Source organism: Micrasema longulum, unplaced genomic scaffold (assembly GCF_059751315.1).
Source record: "Micrasema longulum isolate JH-2025_06_02 unplaced genomic scaffold, ASM5975131v1 h1tg001183l, whole genome shotgun sequence".
NCBI classification, from domain to species: domain Eukaryota; kingdom Metazoa; phylum Arthropoda; class Insecta; order Trichoptera; family Brachycentridae; genus Micrasema; species Micrasema longulum.
Genome location: NW_028278370.1, coordinates 142,027 through 163,470, shown reverse-complemented (window position 1 = coordinate 163,470; position 21,444 = coordinate 142,027). Strand labels below are relative to the sequence as shown.

General features: G+C 30.9%; 1 protein-coding gene across 1 annotated transcript in view; it reads left to right on the top strand.

Moving 5' to 3' along the window:
* Nucleotides 1-21,444, top strand: part of lap (phosphatidylinositol-binding clathrin assembly protein lap) — a 59,556-nt gene that overhangs the window by 11,647 nt on the left and 26,465 nt on the right. The window contains exon 3 of the mRNA XM_088234044.1: nt 20,073-20,148. Coding sequence (XP_088090170.1) covers nt 20,073-20,148 — 76 coding nt within the window. The remainder of the gene's footprint in view (nt 1-20,072; nt 20,149-21,444) is intronic.

Genomic DNA, 21,444 nt, shown 5'->3' with positions numbered 1-21,444 from the left:
CAAAGCATAATTACATATCAATGAAATACATATTGATAGAAAAATAGTAATCAAAAAATCCCACTAAGGCATGGCCTGTTCGTGGGTATACAAGAAAATGTTAATGAATTTTTGCTCCTATTATAAATAATGGACAGTTATAATATTTTTGTATAGCATAAGAAAGAAAAAATAAAATTTTCTTTAAAAGATAGTATGTTTTTTTTATAGTAATTAAAAAAGGAAATAAAAAATATTTTTAAAAAAACACAAAAATATTCCTTATTATTAAAGGGCAACAAAATAAATCATAGAAAAAAAGAGTTCATTTCTTTAGTTTGAATCCAGAATAGTGCATGTTTTTTAAAAGAAGGAAAATTTTAAAAGTTTGGAATCAATGAAATATTATCAGTAAAAAAAGAATTAAAAATTTTTGGGCCTATAAAATATGCATGTCTCTGTGCGAGCCTCGTTTTACAATATGGTATTTCTAACACACGATTCCTTCTTTGACTTGATCTATTTGAATTACTTGTAAATGAATTTTGGTTCTTAAATACATATTTTAAACATTGAAAACAATATATTTGTCTTAGATCTAAAAGTATTATTCTGATTATTGATTGATTTTTATTTATTAAATACACAAGTTTATTATAGAACAATTATTTTTTTGATATCCCAACGATTTAGAAAAATCCGTGTTAAGTCTTAACTCTTCTATACTAAAAACTATTTATTTAAAAATATTACGACAAATCAGTAAACAAAATACATAAAAAAAAATTATCCATGTCAAGAAATACAAGACAGATACATTATTTAATAATACATGGTGTAGGAAAGTTAAGATCTTGTATCGGGTTGTGGTCCCGTGGCTAGGTCGCGGACTCGCGGATCAGAGGTCCGAGGTTCGCAGTGTTTACACCCCGCTCTTCCACAACTTGGTTTCCATTTTCTAATAGTGAGTTATTTACAATTCGTTGAAAATGGCCCCTAAATTGAAATATTTTGGTAAATAATAAGAACGCAAATATTTTTTTTTTTTAAATAAAAATAATAATAATTAAATAAATATTTAAAAAAAAAAAATTAAACGTAGTAATTAATTTTAACAGTAAAAATAAAGATAATTTGATTTAATACATTAATTATAGCAATACATTTATACTTAATGTAATTTAATAAACAGAGTAATAAATTATTTTATGTTTCGATTAGCAACAGTTGAAATACATATTTACAAATGATTAAGCAACACTATTCAGTTTTATTCAAAGATCATTGTTCATATACAGTTTTCATGCACATGCATAATGGCGGGCATATTGCCTTAAGGCAATTTCTTCCTACCTACCCAAACCGTTAGGTATATGAACATATCGTAGGGATATTATAATATTTTTATTATAAATCAAAACGTTAATGTACATATATCCATATTTTTAAGAAATAAAAGTTAACCAAACATCTGCACTATACTATGTAAAGAGGAAAGGAAAGAAGGGGGAGAAAGGAAACCTCGAATATTCAGGAAGTGACATTTCATACGTGATTTGAATGTAAATAAAGAGGGGCGTCTCTGACGTTAGTGGGCAGATTATTCTACAATCGAGCAGCTACTGCTGTGAAAAAGGAGGCTTTTTTAATTTATAAACTGTGGATATAAGGATAGTAATAATGACAGCATCGATGCTATACGTTTATTCCCGGAGCAATCCTACACAGTGGTATTTTTCCCTCGATAAAATTTAGTAATGGATATTTATATTACGCATTGACATTGTTTTGGATAACTTGGTATGTCCATTCAAGAAGTTTAACACTCTTGGAGCTATATAAAAATTGGGGCATTAAATTCTATGGCAGTTTCTTGAAAATGTAAAAATTATTTTTTTTGGATATAACGACTTACTTTAAACGACGTCACTAGTTCATAGGAATCAACCGATGATAAGAGAGTTATGGAAGATTTCCGTTTTGCTTACCGTCAACGGACCAATGGGCAGAACTGATTGAGAATGAGCGGAAGAGAACCTCTGACGTCACACACGGAGTTATTTCAGAAATACGAAACTTTAAAAAATCATAGCGCAGATAATACGATATATAGGATTGAAAAAAAAATCGCTTTGTTTAGTAGTCTGTTAACGAATAATAAAAGAAACACCGAAATTCCTTATTTAGGTTACGCGAAAACTTTGTACGGATTGATTTCTGATTGACATATGCAGTGGATTTCAAAAATATTGACATCGAAGTTGACAAAATACGACATTATAAGTACGACCTTGTATTAATTAATATGGAATACTTTGATTATGACGGTAATGTTATGTAAAATGAAAATATTGCGTTTACCTATGTACTTTTAAACCTTTTTGTGTCAGGAAAAAAATCATACCCGTTTTTTTTTCATATATTTCACGTCATGGTTTTCCTAGACGAGTGTTTTTGACCAGCTGAAAATCCTGAATAAGGCAATTGAGTTGAGATAAGTCCGCTTCGTTGTGAAGTTGTTGGCGCGTTCGCCTACTAATATTGAGGTTCTGGGCCCCGATTACAATGGGAAGTTATCAGAGTTATCTTCGACTGTCTATAAAGAAAAATAGAAATGAATGTAGGAAAATGTGTATAGTTGTATGAACACTTAAAGTGTTTTCGTCGGTAACCTGTAATTGAACAATTTTCATAGAAATATACACATTTTCGTACATAAATATCGATGTCAGTTTATACTGTCTCAATATATACCGATAAAGATAGCGTTCATAATCGCGGCGCTGGGTTCGACTTCTGGCAGGGTAGGCGTAAAATATTGATTTTAAAGGTTGCTACAACTGCAATATTTCATTATTGCTGAACTGGCATCTGAAGCGTAGACTGATCACCTTACCTTCATGTAACATACGATCGAAATACACTGCATTTGGTGTACCGATGCAGTGCCCATGCACTACTGAATGCGGAAAGAAGGACGATGATGATGATACGTCATTGTTTCATTGTGAGATTTTTAACGATCATGTTTATAACGCCATTTGTAAAATTATAAACTTCTAAATGTTTTAAGTCATATATCCGAAGATATCGTTATTATTTAAAATTCTCTAACTCCATACATAAAACCCATGTGATGACACATTACTTTAAAATATAGGTTAGCAATGTATCTAATCATATTACACCATCAAAAGCCGACTTATTAATATTGTATAAACTGTTAGGCTTGTGAAGAGGAAGAGGAGACCGCAGATCACGTTCTATTTAACTGCAGATTTTTACCTAATGACGAATTTTTGTTAGACATTTTCTTACTGGGTCTATCTTTTCCACTTAATATTCAACATCTTCTTTCCTCGAGCTGTCCTATGGTCAATAGTGTGATAGTCAAACATTTAAGGAAATACAAAAAAAAAATCTAAGACGCGAAGTATATATTCTTACAAACTAAATCATTTACGTAATTAAAATTATGTGAATTAAAATTAAATAAATTACTTATTAATATTTTATTGTTCAGCCATAGAATTAAGAATAGTCCAGAAACCGCATACGCACATCAAACAGAAGGCGACTCAACTACTCATAAATGAGTAGGTTTACGTTTTGTCCCATTAGTTTCTTTGTAGGCGTCGCTCAGTACGCAACTCATGATTTGAATTCAACTATGCCGTGTTGTGTCCTTTTAAAGTGTAGAAATACTGCTAGGATCTTAAAAAAACAGGATGGCATCACATTTCATGTGTAATTAACAAACGAATGTTTAAGTAGCAAATTAATTACTCAAAAATTGAATTATTTTTCCATCTGTCAGATCTCGAAGAAACAAAATGTAAATTTCGTTAGTGTTGCCAGGGTAGATTTTTTTTACCCTACTTTGCTCATTTAATAAAATAACTAATGAAAATTAGACTTTGGATTAAACAACGCCGTGGGGGACATTTGAACGACATTATCTCCAAAACATTAAATATTATTTAGCATGATATAAAAATATCCGTTTTGTGTCAAATAAAATTTGTCTTCAAATTCAAATTCAAAGTTCACAAATTCAATTACTCTTATTAAATGACCCTTATTTATCTAATCTGTTGTGTCAATCGATGTTTCTGCGTGCACGAAAAAATTTTAGAGAAATTAACAGATTGCTTTTACCTTACATTTGTGTTATGATTATTTTTTTTCCCCATCAAGCAACATTATCCGGCGACTTAACGTATGCGCGCGGCGAAAGTGTGTCTATCTGGGGAAATTATTGGACACAGTCCGATGTATTTAAATATGATTCTACGCTCCTTCTGGACTATTCCTAATTCTATGTGTTCAGCCCTGTTTTATAAGTTGTTTACGTGTGATCCGCTCGTTAAATGTTGTCAAATCTTTCGTTAATTTGCAACAATTTTGCAACCTTACAACAAAAACATTGGTAAATTAAGGCATGTATCACTCAAATTCGGCTGCTTTGCCGAGAAAGGAAAAAAAAAACTGTTAGGCTTCGCCATGAAAAAAAAAGTTATATTACTACTCATTGATTTAAGCCATTCAAAAGTAATTCGTGTTTATTATACTGTTATTAACATACCCGTAAGTTGTTTCACCTTCCTAACCTGAAGAGTCTCTCATCTTAACGAGTTCTAACCTAGTAAAAAATATTTAAAGAATATCTTGACGGTGACGGGCGTCGGGAAATCCGAAATGGCCATTCGTCATAATATTACTCTATATCAATATACTCGCTAGGTACTATGATGTTTGAGGAATTTAAACTAAAAGGTCAATAGCCTGCCGACAGCATGCTAATTTTTTTTTCGTCTAACGTACTCAACATATTAGAGACGGTCGCTAAAAACTGTTGATGTCTGTGATTTTTAATGCCAGATACATTTTTGTTCATTTGTATGTTTTGTATAGTTATTATTGGTGTAATATTGTTTTAATTACGTAGCCTACACAGCTGAAGTAATAATCTATTTCTACAGGTTCAAATAATTATTTGTAGGATTTAACGGTTTTCTTATGCGGAAGAAATTTAAATTTATTACCCCTTTCTAAATTGCGCACAAAATGTTGTATGATTTCATTAAATGTTTTGTATTGTATTTTTTCTCACTATGACATGCCAGGATGCCTAATTACAGTGGTTAGTTACAGCAAAGAACACCCAGGCTTAAGAAAAATTACATTATTTTTTTGTGCTATCACTGGGAATCGAGCACGGAACGTTCTAGGCGCGAGTCAAGGGTGTTAGCCATTACATCGCGGAGGCTGCCAATCTTAATTATGAATCTCATATAGGCGAATTGGCATATTTTATAATAAACAGTCGTGTATTACGTTATCTGATTTAATATAAAAAATAGTTTTCAAATAAACTGTTTTTAACCTTAGAAAAAACTATTTTACTTGAGCAGTTTAATATCAACGCCCGAGAACTTTAATTGCCATTTTTAAACGGCTTTAGAAGAATTTACCTACCACCATACTGAACCTACTTTGGATTATTATAATAATAAGTTCAATTTGATTGGGCAGGCGCTGTGCCGCAGTTGGTTAGACGGCCAACTGTGAAACTAGCGTCGCGGGTTCGATTCTCGAAACGAATAAAAAATTCAAGAAATATTTTTTTCTAAATTGATATGAGTGATGTGTATATTTCATAATCATCACACTCTCCTGACAAGCCTCTGAAATAGAGGCACCGCGGATTATTTCTCAAACAAACAAAAAAGAAATAATAAAAGCATTTTAATAATTAATTACAAATTAATATAATTCTTTCCTATGTCCATTTATGAATATCGGCTTATGTGAAAACTAGCTATGCGGTAAATAACGTTTTAAAAAAAAAAATATAATACGTTTTTGTGTTGCCCTTTGTTTTACATCCCGAGCATTGAACTTAATTTTGTCGGCTTAGGTACCAAATAGTCGATAAAGTTTCTACCTATTTATTCGCTAACGCAGATTTCACGGTCTTGGTCAAGTAGGTATCATAATATAATAAAACCTTAAAACAAATATATCGCGTGCGTAAATCCGTCACACCCATTAGTTTTACTGTATTAATTATAACGTTCAACGTTACCAAAACATGATGTTTTAAAGCCCAGTTTTAAAAAAGCTTATCTATTTAAACAAAAAAAACGAGCGTCTTTTTGCTTGCCACTTAGCGGACCAATAAAAAAAATCGTAGGTATGCATAAATCATCCTCATTGAGATGGATTGCCAAAAAACTATTACAAAAACAAACAGTTTTTTTTCGTGTATTATAATTATTTGTTTACATTTAAGTGCTTAATTTTTTATTTTTCTTTAATCAACATACACTAAAAAATGTATTTTTCATACCTGCTAAAATTAATCGTTACTAATCTAGCACCTCTAGTTTTTCATTAATATCGATCTTCCGTGATGGAAGTAAGGACCTCGCGATATATATTTTTCCACTACCACTACAAATACCACTTTAACAAAATACATACAAATGTATCACACAGGTATTAGGACTGGATTTAACAATGAATTAAAAAATAATGTTTATTTTGAAAACAAAACGTGTCTCGTTTTGAAAATTTCGTGCCAAAATAAATAAGGCTGGCCTTATTTTGGCCTAGTATCTTAAGCATGTTGATCTACGTTATTCATGAAGTTTCGGGCTTGATTTTTAAATTGCTCAACAACAAATTTCATCCAACTAACATAGTGATTTTTCAATATATTTTACATGCTACCATACCCTTTAATTTCTGACGCGTACTATTGACCATGCACCTTTAAAAAGAAATAAATTATTAAACGAAGAAGGTGATTTTGCTATTGATCTATAACATGTTTTTTCCAAGATGATATAGAGAAGTCTTAAATTGGTTTAAACCCAATACACATTTTTATACAAAACTATTTCTTTTTGATACTCCTGTTAAATTATTTATCCACATAAAAAATATATGATAGCGTTAAATCTAAAGCACTCTCATTTTTATTTTACTGTGTCGTATTTCAATTGTGTCTAAAAAGTCTCTAAGGGTGCGCAGCTAAATGAAAATAATAATGGCTATCCTGAAATATATACGCTATTAATCCTAGTTCAGGATTAATGTAGGTACTGTTTAAATCTTAGTTCATTAAATTTTATCCCTAAAAACGGTTTTCCTCGTTTTTATTAGATCCATAAAAATTCCTTCATAAATAACGAATATACGCATTTTTGCAGGCATATGATCAAATATAGTTTTGTGTATAGGTGTACATTTTTTTATTGTCTGGTTTAAAAACATTTTTAAGTTTATTGAATATGGAATGAGATCTGGACACCGTATATATTTTAGTTTTGATTGATAGAAACACAAAACAGTCAGGTATGACAAAATTAAATTACTGATACCTACTTTAGACTTGAGACTGAGCAACAATATAAATTTATGTTTAAACAAGAGTTTTATATAAATTAAGTTTAATTTATGAATCAATACATGTGTATGCCTTTTCACAGCGTTGATTTGGTCAATTTTAGTGAACTTTTCATATCGAAATTTGAATATTGAATTTATTTACATCAATTAAACCAAGTAAATTTTTTGCAAATTTAAATTTAAGTAAATCTGTTAAATTTCTTGAATAACCTTAATGATGGGCGCGAATATCGCACGTTCGAAATACAAAAATAAAAATGAAGCTTCTCGTTACCCTTAAACGCACTTGATTGAGACAATAGGTGTAGGTCATCAAATTTGAATACCAATTTCTTTATTTATTTCACAGTTTTAAACCGTACAGAGGTTCTTTGTTTCAGGTCCCGACTAGCTAGGAATTTTCCGTGTTTAGGCATTATCTTATTTTTTTTACATGTGTTTTTTTTCATTAAATTTTTTTCATTAACAAATTCGAATAATAATATAAAAAAATAAATTCGAAAACATACCGATAGTATGTTTTCGAATTTTTTCGAAAAAAATTGAAGCATAAATATAAATTATTAACAAAATGAAATTTACAATGGTTACAATTTACGTAATATTTACGAATATAAGTACAAGAATCTTACTCAACGCTTACTATTTAATAAATATTATTTTCTTGCAGTGAGTATCTATAATTTCTAATATCGTTTTTCTTGTAAAAAAATATGCATTTACGTAACTTCTGTCAAGGTCTGCCAGTATATTTTTGACCCACTTTTAAATTTGATACCTAAAAAAAAATAAGACACTAACATCACAGAAAAGTTTTTCCTTTTCTCAGATTTTTCTTCGCGTGTATTTCCAACAGCTGGTGTTACATAGTGCTTTAGCTGACTTAAAATATGCGCTTACAAAAGCGAATCTCGGATAGGTCCCGTTTAAGAGTTGATTATACTTACGTAGATATTTTTTTGCATCGCAATATGCCAAGATGTTCAAATACAAACAATCGAGAACCGAAACCAGTACTCCCATGCGGTTAAACGTCTTAGCAATTACACCACAGAGATAGCAATTCTTCGTGATACAGCAAAATTTCTTCGACACAAATATTACTTCATTATAATCCTATAATTCACATTTTGATTAATTATATTAAATTTAGTAGATTAATATACTAATTTAATATTATGTTATTCTTCACCATTGATTTTCGTTTCTTCCATATAATAATATAACCACCTCCAAGTTCAAGGCTTTTAGGGGCTTAGTAAGAATTAATCCAATCATGTAATTCAATCGACAGTAATAAAACCCGTAAGGAATAAAATACTAATTTGCTTTTATATGAAGGAAATGATAAGGAATGTATAGTATATCGTAATTATGTAAGACAAGAACGAGAAATATTTTTTCCACCAAAAATGTATTTACCTATTACTTGTATAAATTAAGCTTTAAAAAATCTTTATTTTTGTTTAATATTATGTATCTTTGTAATATTGCCAACTTAATAAATAAATAAAAAATCAGATACAAAAAATACTATCTGAATGCTTACGTTATTTCTTATGAACTCTTTTTTTATTTGAAATTAATTTATTAACCTTTACGGATTATTTTCATTAAACAAAATATTTTTTATTTTATAAAATTCACATTCTATCGTTAATGATAATATTTTTGACATCTCTGGTAAAGGTTGTCTAAATTTTTTGTTCAGCTTTGTCTGGTTTTCATTTCAATTCATATTCTATTGTTAATGATAATATTTTAAACATATTTCGTAAAGGTTGTCCAAGTTTTGATCAGTTTTGTATGGTAGTATAATTTTATTCCCTGGTTTATTAGTCTCGACTGTCCTGTCTCGTTTTTTTATAATGTTGTATATGATATTGTTTTAAAATTATTGTATTGTGTCCATGTTTACTAGAAACATTTTCAGGTTTTATTTCTTCGTCTACAATTCATCAGTGGCTAATTTATTAATAAATTTTTAGGATTATAATCAATAGAGTTCAGTCATATTCAAAAAATATATACATATATTTATACATTTTATCATAAATACAATTTTATGTTCTCTTTGCCCAGCTAACAAGGGTACATACCCCGTTCCAACCTAGGCAATTACATTTTAATACATGATAATAGTTAACACGTTAATAGAAAGCACAGACTAATCAAATATAAACTTACTATACTATACTTACTTACTATATTAAATTGTTTAGTTTGTTTAAAGAGTTCTTTAGTTGCTGTTAGATAAGGGAGGTCATATACTGACTTTAATATTTTATTTTGCTGTCTTTGTAGTCTGTTCATGTCTCAATTAAAAGAATGAATAGTACCGCCACTTTTCTTTTTAAATTTTCAAAAAGAATTGTCCGTGTCAATAATTGTCTGTCTATTGTTAGTCCTAAGTATTTAATATGTTGAACGTTACGTTATTTCTTCTAAATTCTCACATTATTTTTTTATTATTTTTTTTTCGTCATTTTTTATAAATTTTTTGTAACTATTTTTTTTATTTATTGTGATTTGCCCAAACATTTCAATTTTGGAGCCATTATTTTTTGGTTGAAAAAATATTGTGTTCGAAAATAGGAAACAAATTGCGTTCGGTTCAATGAGGACTCGAGCCTCGGACCTCCTAATCTGGAGTCATGAAGCATTAAGTTTTTTTTTTACGATTTCTTACATAAGTAATAAATACGTACAGTGAGATCGCACTACTTAAATTAGCTCTCATTAAAGTTTCTCTTTCCTTTCCGATAGCTAAAGTAATTTCAATTGTTCGACCCTGAAGCTTCTTTCTTAATTTTCGCATCTGATTTGGCGCGAATTAGTAGGATTGGTCGGAAATCTTCAAGGGGGGGTGCGATCGATATCCCGCGGGTTGGCGGGAGGGGCAGAGTGGTGTGACGTAGTAAAGCGTCGAAAAGCGGCGGAAAATGCCGGCCAAGAGCGTGCAGAACCGCCCGCGTGCGCTCCGCGCCGCGCCGGGGCCGATCGAAGACTGAGAACTAGGGATGTACAATACATCGATGGTTTAGAAACATCGATGTCAGTTTTTGAAAAAAAATATTTTGTATCGAAATGAAATGCGTTCTTATGATTTAACCAAATATTTTTATTTTGCATCTGTTTTGAACTAGTTGTAACTGTTATAGAAAATGAGAATCAAGTTGTGATAGAGCGTGGTTCGAATCTCAGACCTCTTATCTCCCGGTCTACTCTTATGGGACCACGAGTCGCGACTTATTTTCACGGCAATGTTTGTTTTATAATATTTTCTGATAAAGCCAAGTATTGTATCTCGTTGCATATAATAATTTGGAAGTAAATATTTATAATTATAATATTTCTGCGGCTTGAATCTTAAAGGGCAAATGTCGTAAATCGCAACTTAACAAGAAAGTAACTTTTTAGTTATTTTGTGTGTTATAATGAACTAATTGACGTGTTTTATGTTTGATAACGAATATTAATAAAAAGCGTTACCACATAATGTATGTCTTTGTCTTAATTGACATCGACCCCCTACAAAATGTTGGCAAGAATTATTTTTTTATTAATCTTTATAATAATTGCAATTTTTTCACGTGTGACGTCACAAGATCTCTTCGGTTAGTTCTGGCGAATTGGCTTCTCGTATACCGGTAATCTATCACAAGACTATATCATTGCTTAGTTCGGAAGAACTAGTAACGACGTTCAAACTTCTTCTTACGGTGCCTTGTCAGGTCGTCCCGACGTTGGCGATCACTACAGCGAAAGCATCTCGGTCCTGCGCATCTCTTTTATTTCGCAGCCAGGACAACCGCTTATTGGATGTACTCGCCATAGTGATTCCTGGAAAAAGATGACCAGAGTGGTTTCCCGTTGCCTTCTCTGGTGGATTTTTCTGTCGGGGTTACCTTCCCTTAGCTGGTTGGTTCTGGTTTGGAGGCGCCAGAAACTCGCATCATATCCTTCAAACTAGTTCAATTCAAAAAAGAAACTTCGCCATACAATTTAATTCTCTAATTTTTACCGCGCGTAAGAAAACATTTTTTCATATCGGATTTCCCGTAGCAGTGAATTTCCCCATTTAATGCCATCACATAGTGGTGTTTACTTATAAAAGATTAATACTAAAAAAATGTTTTTAAAAAAACGCTACTTTTTTTTAATTCGGTGATACTTGAACCATCGATATATCAATGTTTTCGTTGCTGGTGGTGCATCCCTACCGCGAACTCGACCCGGCGAGTGGCGTAACTGCAACTCTGCGCTGATTCCGTGTTGCATATGACCTCAAAAAATTACACAGCCTAGCTATGGCATGATTTCAATAGATGTGTTTTCAAACGTAAATCCATTTAAGCATGGACGTTTACTTCATAGCATGCCATACCTAGATTTAATTTGGATCTAACTCTGATGTTGCAAATCGCCCAATAATATGTGTATGAAATGATCGCATTTCCGCGTGGCTTTTAGTACAAATAATTAAGGCTGTAGTCTGGTAAAACGAACGCAAAATTAGGAAATCATACGATTTTGCCATTTAAAAACGAATGTTTTTTTTTAAATCGGGCAATCATAAAAAAATAAAATAAACATAAATAAGATAAAAACAATATTTTTTAAAGGTATTTCTGTTATAAAATATACTTAGAAGTTTTATGTAACTAAATGTAATTACTTTTAGACCGGCAGATTATGCCATTTCAAATTTAGACTAAACTTAGGTATCTGGGATTTCAATAAAGACTAAGTATTGAACAAAAATTTGTTTTAACAATTTGAAGATAATAAGTTGAACATGAAAGTGGCCGAAGCTAAATTTAAATTTTTAGATTTTGAAAAGAAATACAAGCATTTTAAATCACATAAATTTTTGTGACATTTTCTTTTATTTCTACGTGAAATTATGCCTTCTGTAATACTTTAAAAAAAAATTGAAATACTTAAGTTGAAACCTGTTTTTATAGAATTATATTCTTTTTTTTTTAAAAGAAGATAATTCTGGTTGTAATATTTAATTTATAACAACATCTTATTTACGTTTTTATGACCTTTAGACCTGCCCTTATCGTTTTCGGTAAATAAATTTCGGAGCTATTAGTTTTAAAAAACCATGTTAGAAAATGAAAAAACTAGTTGTGGCAGAGCGGCATTTGTACCTCGGAACTCCTGATCCAAAGTCCTCGACACTACCCACAGGACAACAACTAGTCTCATTTAGTCATCGTCATTGTCATCATTTCCCTATCCGCAACCAATGGTGCATAAGGCACCATATTATATACCGTATCTGGGTTATTTTTTTACACGGAGAGTAGGGTTCTCAGTCCTACGATTTATGTGCTAAGCCCAGAAACAATGAAATATTTCACTTTATAACGACCCTTGAACTATGAGTCGAAAACATTCGTCCATGGTTAGGGTTCTGGGCTGGTATTCTGAACGCTATAGTACGCGTAGAGATGGTTTTATTAGCGTGTATTTAGTACGTAAATACGCGCTAAAAAAGCGTTCTTTACGCGCTCTATCGCGTTCATAATAACAGCCCTGGACACAATGTATTATAGAATTTTGAAAAAAGCAGTGTTAGAATTAATAACGGTTAAAAATTAATGACATGAGTTGAGGCAATCATATTAGTACAACCACTACATATTGTTTTTAATTATTTTTTTTAATGTATTACTTATCGCTAGCAGGTTGTATTTATGCATTTTTTAACCAATTTAAATATTGAAATATTAGAAGCTTTGACCAACATAGATTATATATTATTGTAGTTTTTAAATATATTATGTGGATGACCTGTTGTTATTAACTGGTTTCAGTGATAACTTTACTTGGGTACCTCGTTTTAAATAACTATCCATGTGATTTTAATTATTACGTTTGTTGATTTTAGCAATGTCTGTCTTGATAAAATAACTAAATTATAACTTATTTGCGAAGATTTGGACATCATGATAATATTGTTAATAACAACTTTATGATCCAATGAACAGAAAAATAGCTTATCAATATCAAACAGATTTACTCAAAAACTCTTTCAAGTACCTACTAAAAAAGAAAATCTTGCCAAAATAATGTTTCGCTTTAAGATAGAAGCTACCCCTAGGCTATTTTATTGAAAGCTTTCCGAAATCCGTTTTTTATTAGAAAACTTCACAGAAAATCCGTATCACATTGATCCGCACTTTACCAGGATATTGGAAATATGGGTTTCATAATACTTAATCCAATATCGTATCGTTTTTTTTTATAAAATCAACCAATCCGCTGTTATTTGCAGATTTTCAGACATTTTCAATTACGGAATTCTATCTATACCGTCCAACTCGAACAGAGGCAGTATTCACCCACTTAAATCAATCTTACGATGATGTTATCATTTGATTGCATTTTTTCGAGTATTATTCGTAAAATATCACTTCGCTTTCACGCTTCAAATGATTTACGTTTACGCCCCATTTCAAACGTTTAGTTCAAATTCACACGGCGCGGTAAAACTAGGGTGGATTGTCATTTATTGTATTATTTTGTATTTAATCAAAATTTATTCAGCGGCTACTCTCGGGTAAAAATCCTACAAAAGAAAGTTGAGTGGAGATTAGTCAGCCTCGTGGTGTACTGGTTTCAGCGTTTGCCTGCGAATAAATCAGCGAATCTTTGTTACAATACGGTATTGTAGGATGGGGTGGTGCATATGCCAATATATTAAACCCTCTTAAAATAGTACAAAGATTAATTATTAAAGTCATTTTGAAGAAACCTTCAACATTCAATACGGAAAGTCCATATAACATATTTAAGGTTTATACAGTAGACACTCTTTATAAAATAAATTCCATTATACAAATTCATAAAGAAGAAAATATAAAAGAATTTGAGATGAATAAGTCACTCAGATACCAAAATAATTGGCGGCCTCCGTGGTGTAGTGGTCAAGACGCTTGACTCACGCACGGAAGGTTCCGGGTTCGATTCCCGGTGAGAACACAAAAATTCAAATGTGATTTTTCTCAAGCCTGGGTGCTCTGTGATGTAATTCACCACTATAATTAGGCCTCCTGGCCTGTTGTGGTGCAAAAAAAAAAAAAAATGTTAAAAATATTTAAATTTCTAGATTCTACACAAGTCATGGTCAAAATAGCTTTGTTTCCAAAGGTGTAAAAAATTATTATAATCTCCCTAATGAAATAAAAACAATTAAAACTAATATATCAATTAATAAATTTAATGTAAATCTAAAGAAATTTTTTGAACACATGTAAAAACTGCATTAAATCTTAATTAGTATGAATGTATTTTTTTTTCTCATATACTCGTATATTCAAAATTATATAAACTCTATTTTATTTAGTCTGAAGATGCCCATTAGTGGGTGAAAGCGCTAATTGGTCAAATAAATAAGTGGAAGTGTACCAAGTATTTTTAAATTAATAACTCATATGTAAATATAAGTTATAACATCATTATATAAACTCTTATAAATAAACAACTACAACAGTGTATCACTCTCCAGGCACAAGAGTTAGTCTCTTTTTTTGGAGTGTTACAGTGATAACATTTACTAGATGAATAAAACTAGATCTGTATAGAATTTTTCAAAAACATGTACTTTTTATGAAATTTATTAATAAAAAAAAAATAAAAAAAACACAATTAAAGACAGAGATACAATTGATAGTTATGCTATGTGAAAAACACAAAAAGCTGAGACCTCCGTGGTTAAAGTTTTAAACACTGGTACAATTATTAATAATATAAACCTTAATTCGCTCTCAAAATTGGCATTCTGATGCTTTTTGATAGTGTAGTTGATTTAGCATGAAAGGACTGTCATAAAATCTTCTACATTTTTGAAAATTTGCTACACGACGCCTTCATCTACTCGTGTCTTCGATTATAATTTAATAAATATCAATCCACCCTATTTTTTAAATTTATTTATTTGTAAATTTAAAAAACCCCGTGTATATAAACATATGATATATGTTAGGTTATATAAACATATAATATATCGTCATTTTATGTCTCTTGTAGTCATCATGTGCTTCTAAATGTTGATTTTAAATTTGTCTCCAGTATATTTTTTACGTAGTCAGGTGGGTCATTTTAGTGTTATTTTATCGTGCCGTGTGGATTTTTACTGCGGTGTGAAATGTGCTCAACTCTTTTAAAAGTGAAGCTAGTTCCCTTATAATGCGTACGTGTTTAATAATAGCTTATTTAAATACTAGACTGCCCTTTGAAGCGCGGGTCTGACCATCTAGCATGCTTTGCTCATACAACATTGACACATGCATGTGTGTACACATTTACTTCTGTATTTGGAAAGCGTATCTAACCTACCTTTGTGAAGGTTTTTCATGAAAAAAGTTGCAATATTTTGAGACGGTTTGTTTATTTATGCTTTATTAAGTTAGTTCATAACATCTTAAGAACTAACATGAACTTTAAACAATATTTTTTTTTTTTATCAAAATGTCTCAAGAACATATTTTTTCAATTTAATTTATATATTTCAACCCTTTTTATTTCTTCAGGTAACTCATTGTACAGCTTTAGTTCCTTGTACAATGAGTTTTGAGATTCTGTTTTTCTCCTCATTGGTAATCTTATCTTTTATTTATCCCTAGTTTCATATGCATGACATTGTTAGTTATTTTTTTTAATGTTTTTTTTTATTGTATTCATCCTCTTAATTATTTTATACATAAACATTGCTACATTATATTTTATTTGTTGCTTTACTGTCAAGCCAATTTAATTTTGCATTCTTTCTACATTAGAATACATATTTCTTTCGAGTATAATCCTCGTGGGGTGTTTTTACCCTAGAATATTTATAATATTGGTACCTGAAGCGTAAGACTGATCATCTTACCTTCATGTAACAAAAATTATGAAGATACACTGCGATTGGTGTACCAATGAAGTGCCTTTTGCACCATTAGGTGCGGAAAGGGAATGATGATGATAATCCTCATCGCCTTATTTTGAAGAATTTGTATATTTTTAATTTCCCCTTTATTAAATGGCTTGTGGTCCAGCGTTAGCGTCGCGGACTTCAGATTAGGAAGTCCTAGGTTCTTACCCAACTCTACCATAGCAAAATATAAGCTACTTACGTTTAACAGGCCCTGAACATGGCCCTAAAATTTAAATATTTCTCTAGGTAAATGATACGAACGCAAACATTTCTGTAAAAAAAATGCATTGATACAATTAAGGAAATAATTTTAAAGTACACTTAAGTCTTTTATAGCTTTTGTTTATATGTGCATTCAAAAACATTGAAAGGGATATGCATATTTTCTAATTTTAATTTCACGCTATTTCTGTGTAATTAGTTACCAGTTACCACAGATACGACGCGACACTTGGCAGCTGTCAGTGTAATTATTTATGTACTTTAATATTGTGAAAAGTTTATTAAAACTACGACTCATTTTATCTACTTATTCAATCAATTCAATTGGATTGTATTTGAAAATAAAATTATATTTATATTTGTACTGTTTTTCACGGTTACATTGTAATTGAAACATTTTTTTACCACAAATGGCGGCGTTATTTTTCGTGACATGTCTGATAACAACGGAAGTCCGTTAGAAAATGAAGGCAAGGCTGGCAATTACACACGGATTGAAATGCCTTCTACTACGCGAGTGTATACGTCACTGACTTGGACACACACAACTGTCTATTTTTCCCGATATTCAGTCATTGTGTTAAATTCTATAACATGATTAAATTGAGTTATTACTATGTCTATATAACAATTTTCATCCTATATTTCTAGACAAATAGCATAAACTTCTAATTTCTTGGGTAACAAATATATTTTCTTTATTATTGTAACTCCACGCCACATTAGAGGCAAAGGTCAGTAAGAAAACATACAGTACTATGAAAAGTTCGAAAAAAAACTCTAAATAATTTCTAAAGAAAAATATTTCGCTATTACTTGTAAATACCCACCTACTTTTTTTCCCGATTTCGTGAAAAAAATTACTTAACTGTTGATTTTTCAAAAATCTTAACTAATTTTGTAAGACAATAAATTCATGAAAATTAAAACCTATTGTTGATGTACAGGCATCCTTTTAACATTTTATTTAAATAACATTAAACTTTATATTATCCTTACAAAAATATTTTTACGTTTAAATAACACTTACTTTTGACTAATTATAAAAGAGGTTTTTTTCTATCATGGATAAAAAATCCTTTGAATACTGTTGTTTTCCCATACAAAATTTGATGTTGTACGATAAACATATTTAGGGGTGGAGGGTACTTTAAGCATTAAAATATTCTAAAAACAAAACATTACAGCATTATTAAGATCACACAAAAAATAATATGCAATTGAAAAAAGTTTTACTTTAAGACCTCTCATTAAAAAATACCAGATGTTTTAAAACATAAACAATCAGTAATTTATCTCTCCTGAAAAGTTGGGTTTTTGGAGGTAGGTACTGTAGTTTTATCTCGCATGTAGAAATAATCGTTCGTGTAATTTACTCCAAAAATGAAATACCATCAATTCAGTGCAGCCGCCTTTGAATTATGTATAATGTATTCCAGATATAATGCTTGACATATTTTTAATTAAAAATATAAGTGATAGACAGACATAACAACATGTCCTCCACGTTAAGAAATGTGTCCTTGGCGTCAGCTTGTATCCCTGTAATATCCTTTTCGGCAGGCTTATTCTGATCCGTCTTTTATTCACTAATTCAGTTTCTAGTTTCTAAAGCCTTCTCGGTTTTACACTAAATGTCTAAGTATTATTTTATTTATTCAAAACTTTTTGTACAGAGAGGTACTGGGCACACTGGGTACAATTGGCGAGTACACTAACAACTAAATACAGGTAAACGTCGTTTTACGCCGGGGATCTGTTCCGAGAGACACCGGCATAAAAAAAATCGGCGTAAAATGAACACAAAAATAATGGAATATATAAGATTAGGTTCCGAGTCAAAATTCTAAGAACAATCTGACATGTTTATTTAATAAATATCCTATTTATATATATTCAAAATAAAGTATAATCTCTTGATATAAATAATGTTTTTTTAATAATAAATTCTATAACTCACCAGTTCGTCGGTAGGTACTAAATTAAATTCTCACACTTTTTAAATAAAACATCCAATTTCTTGTGCATTAATTGTTGCTTTCTTTCTTGCAGAATCATAGCCCAAACTACAAATATTAGAAAATTTTTTTTTTTTAATAACAATAAAATAAAAAATACAATCATACCGTTTTGTTTTTAAGAAAAATAAAACGAAAAAAAAAATTAACTAGCTCGGAAACAATTTTGCACACACAATAGGCTGCTCGCGTACACGGTAATAGAATAAAACAACGTGTAAAAGTGTGTCTGCTATTAGAATCGCGGCACCTACTATCGTCTGGTGTCGGCCGAACTGAGGAATCCCACGCCGGCACCAACCGATGTAATTGTAAATCGGCGTAAATTGAACCGGCGCAAAACGACGTTTACAGGTACTATGGAGATAATAATATATTCCAACCAATGTAATTATGTATATATTTTCTTTAAAAAAAAAACAGAGTTATATTTATAATCGCCTCCGTTATTTTACCATAAACGAATGATTCCCTAATTTGACACCTTTTCACTAGGCACTATATTTTGGTTCCGTCGTTTAATCGTTCAAACTAGGTTAGGATTCAGGGTGTTGAATGTTTTCTGTCAGTAGCAACGCTATCAGAATAACACATCTGAAATTCAGGCGCAAATCCCCACGCTTGTACGTACGTTCCGGTCAAATGCTCACCCACACATTTTTTCTAGAGGGTTCTTTAATTAAATTTTAAATATTATGGAAATGGATGTGAATGTTTTGTCATTTTTGCAATTCCTTAAATGAAATTACGTCATTATAGTTCATTGATTTTCTTAGAGATTATTATTGATCATATAGAAATATGAGGAGGGAAGCATTTTTATTTTCTTGATTTGCCCTCTATTCTACTCTCTTGTTGAAGGGGAATGTGGTATTAAAGTATTACCTTATCTATTATATTATTTTACCCAAAGAGTTGAAATGCACACAACTTAATAAAAATGTATTTTTTCATTTTGACATTAATTCATTTGACCATCTCTTCATCGCGATCATCAATTTTATTCGTGTCCGGGCGGATGAAGACTACAGTTCTGTTTAAGAAATAGAACTAGAGCCCTGGATGAATGATTTCGACGATTATTAATTTTATTTTTAAAAATATTTTTACATGATTTAAATATGTTAGGTATATCATCTATTCAATAATAAACTATCCTAAATGCCGAAACATAAAATGTGCAGCAGAGCGGTCTTCTATTTCACCAATGGTACATTCCGGAGTATTGTAAACGCAATGTTATTGTTAAATTGTTAACAGCGAGAAAACCCTTGGAAGAATTCAAAGCATAATTGCCTTTCAAGAGTATCCTAGGGGTTTAGGATAATTTAGATTAATGATTTGAGTATTTAGCATTTAAGATTATACAGAAATAAAGGGAATTTCACAGAGAATCATATTCTGTGAAAAAAGCATTTCTTAAAATTGACCTTTAGAATTGAATAGACAGTATGTTATGTATTTTTTAATTCTCATTATTAAATGTTATATTATTTTCTTTCCAGCGCTTCACCCAGTACCTGGCTTCAAGTAATTCCAGTTTTCAACTTAGTAATTTCCTCGACAAAAGCGGAGTACAAGGTATGCTTAGAAGGCATTCAGTTCTGTCATGCATTTAATCTTATTTCAGGGTCATGTTTCATAATCAAACCTGCCTTAGTGACAGTACTCAAACCCTGCATACCTGTTGTGTAAGGGGATGGCCTTATGAAACAACCCTTAAACATACTTATCAACTTATAATGTCATAGCAGTAGGACAACAGATAAAATTAACTGTAACAAAAGTATTAAGTTACTTTTCCTCAAAATGGGCTAAATGGGTTGCATGAAAATTTTAGCAAAAGCAATCCATTTTTCCTGTTACGAAGAAAAATGACTTTTTTTTCGATGCTATTGGCCTTTGGCTATATATAAACTAACATTGTATCATTGAAATATATTGGGTTTATTGGATATAATATACTTTGTGCATTTATAAATCCATATTAAATTTGACTGATTCAAGACATTCTAAGATTTTAGCTGTCATTGTCATTAGGGTGATGATAGCTTTCTTTTCAGTTATTATGGTGTATCTTATTTTATGGTCATGTTTTGTTTACTACGGTTTGTAGGATATTTTTCCGTATTTAAGGGACAAAGATTATTTTTAAAATTCTAAATTGCTACTTTCCAAGTCATTTGCAATACAATTATGATTGTGGATAATTTATATAGCGCCATTTTTGTGAAAATCCCCTCAAGGGCGCTGTACAACAAATATCCCAAAACGTTTTGCAGCTACATAGCGCATTGGCGGTTGGAATTCAAGTTCCTCGTTTCCAATCTAATTTAATAATTTTAATTTAATTTTATAATTTAATTTAATAACAGATAATAATAGGAGCTATATTACATCATGTCTTGCAGCTACAGAGCGCATGGACGCTATGAAGCTGAGCTTCCTTTTACATGATTTAAAAATTAAAATTTGGTTTTGTAATTATTTTCAACATAACAAATAAGAGCTGGATTACAACACATCCTGCAGCTACAGAGCGCACAGACGGTTGGAATTCTAAACCCTGCTTATAAATTTTAAGTTTAAAATAGTTTGAGAGTTTTACATAAAAAATATACATAAGTAAGTTAGTCAAGTGTTCATGATTAAAAGTAAACAATTAAGAACCAAATAAATAAAGCACTGTTTTCCCATATTGTATTATTGTTCACGAGGTGAAAGCGACTACCGATGTCCGAGGGGTCCTGGTAACTGAACACATGTTAGCCACATCTTTTCGGGTAATTCCTGGTAGATATGATGCACCAAGGGATGATGCCTGTGCTATGTTAAACTAGTATCAAATTCAATTTAAATTTATTGATAATCTAATAA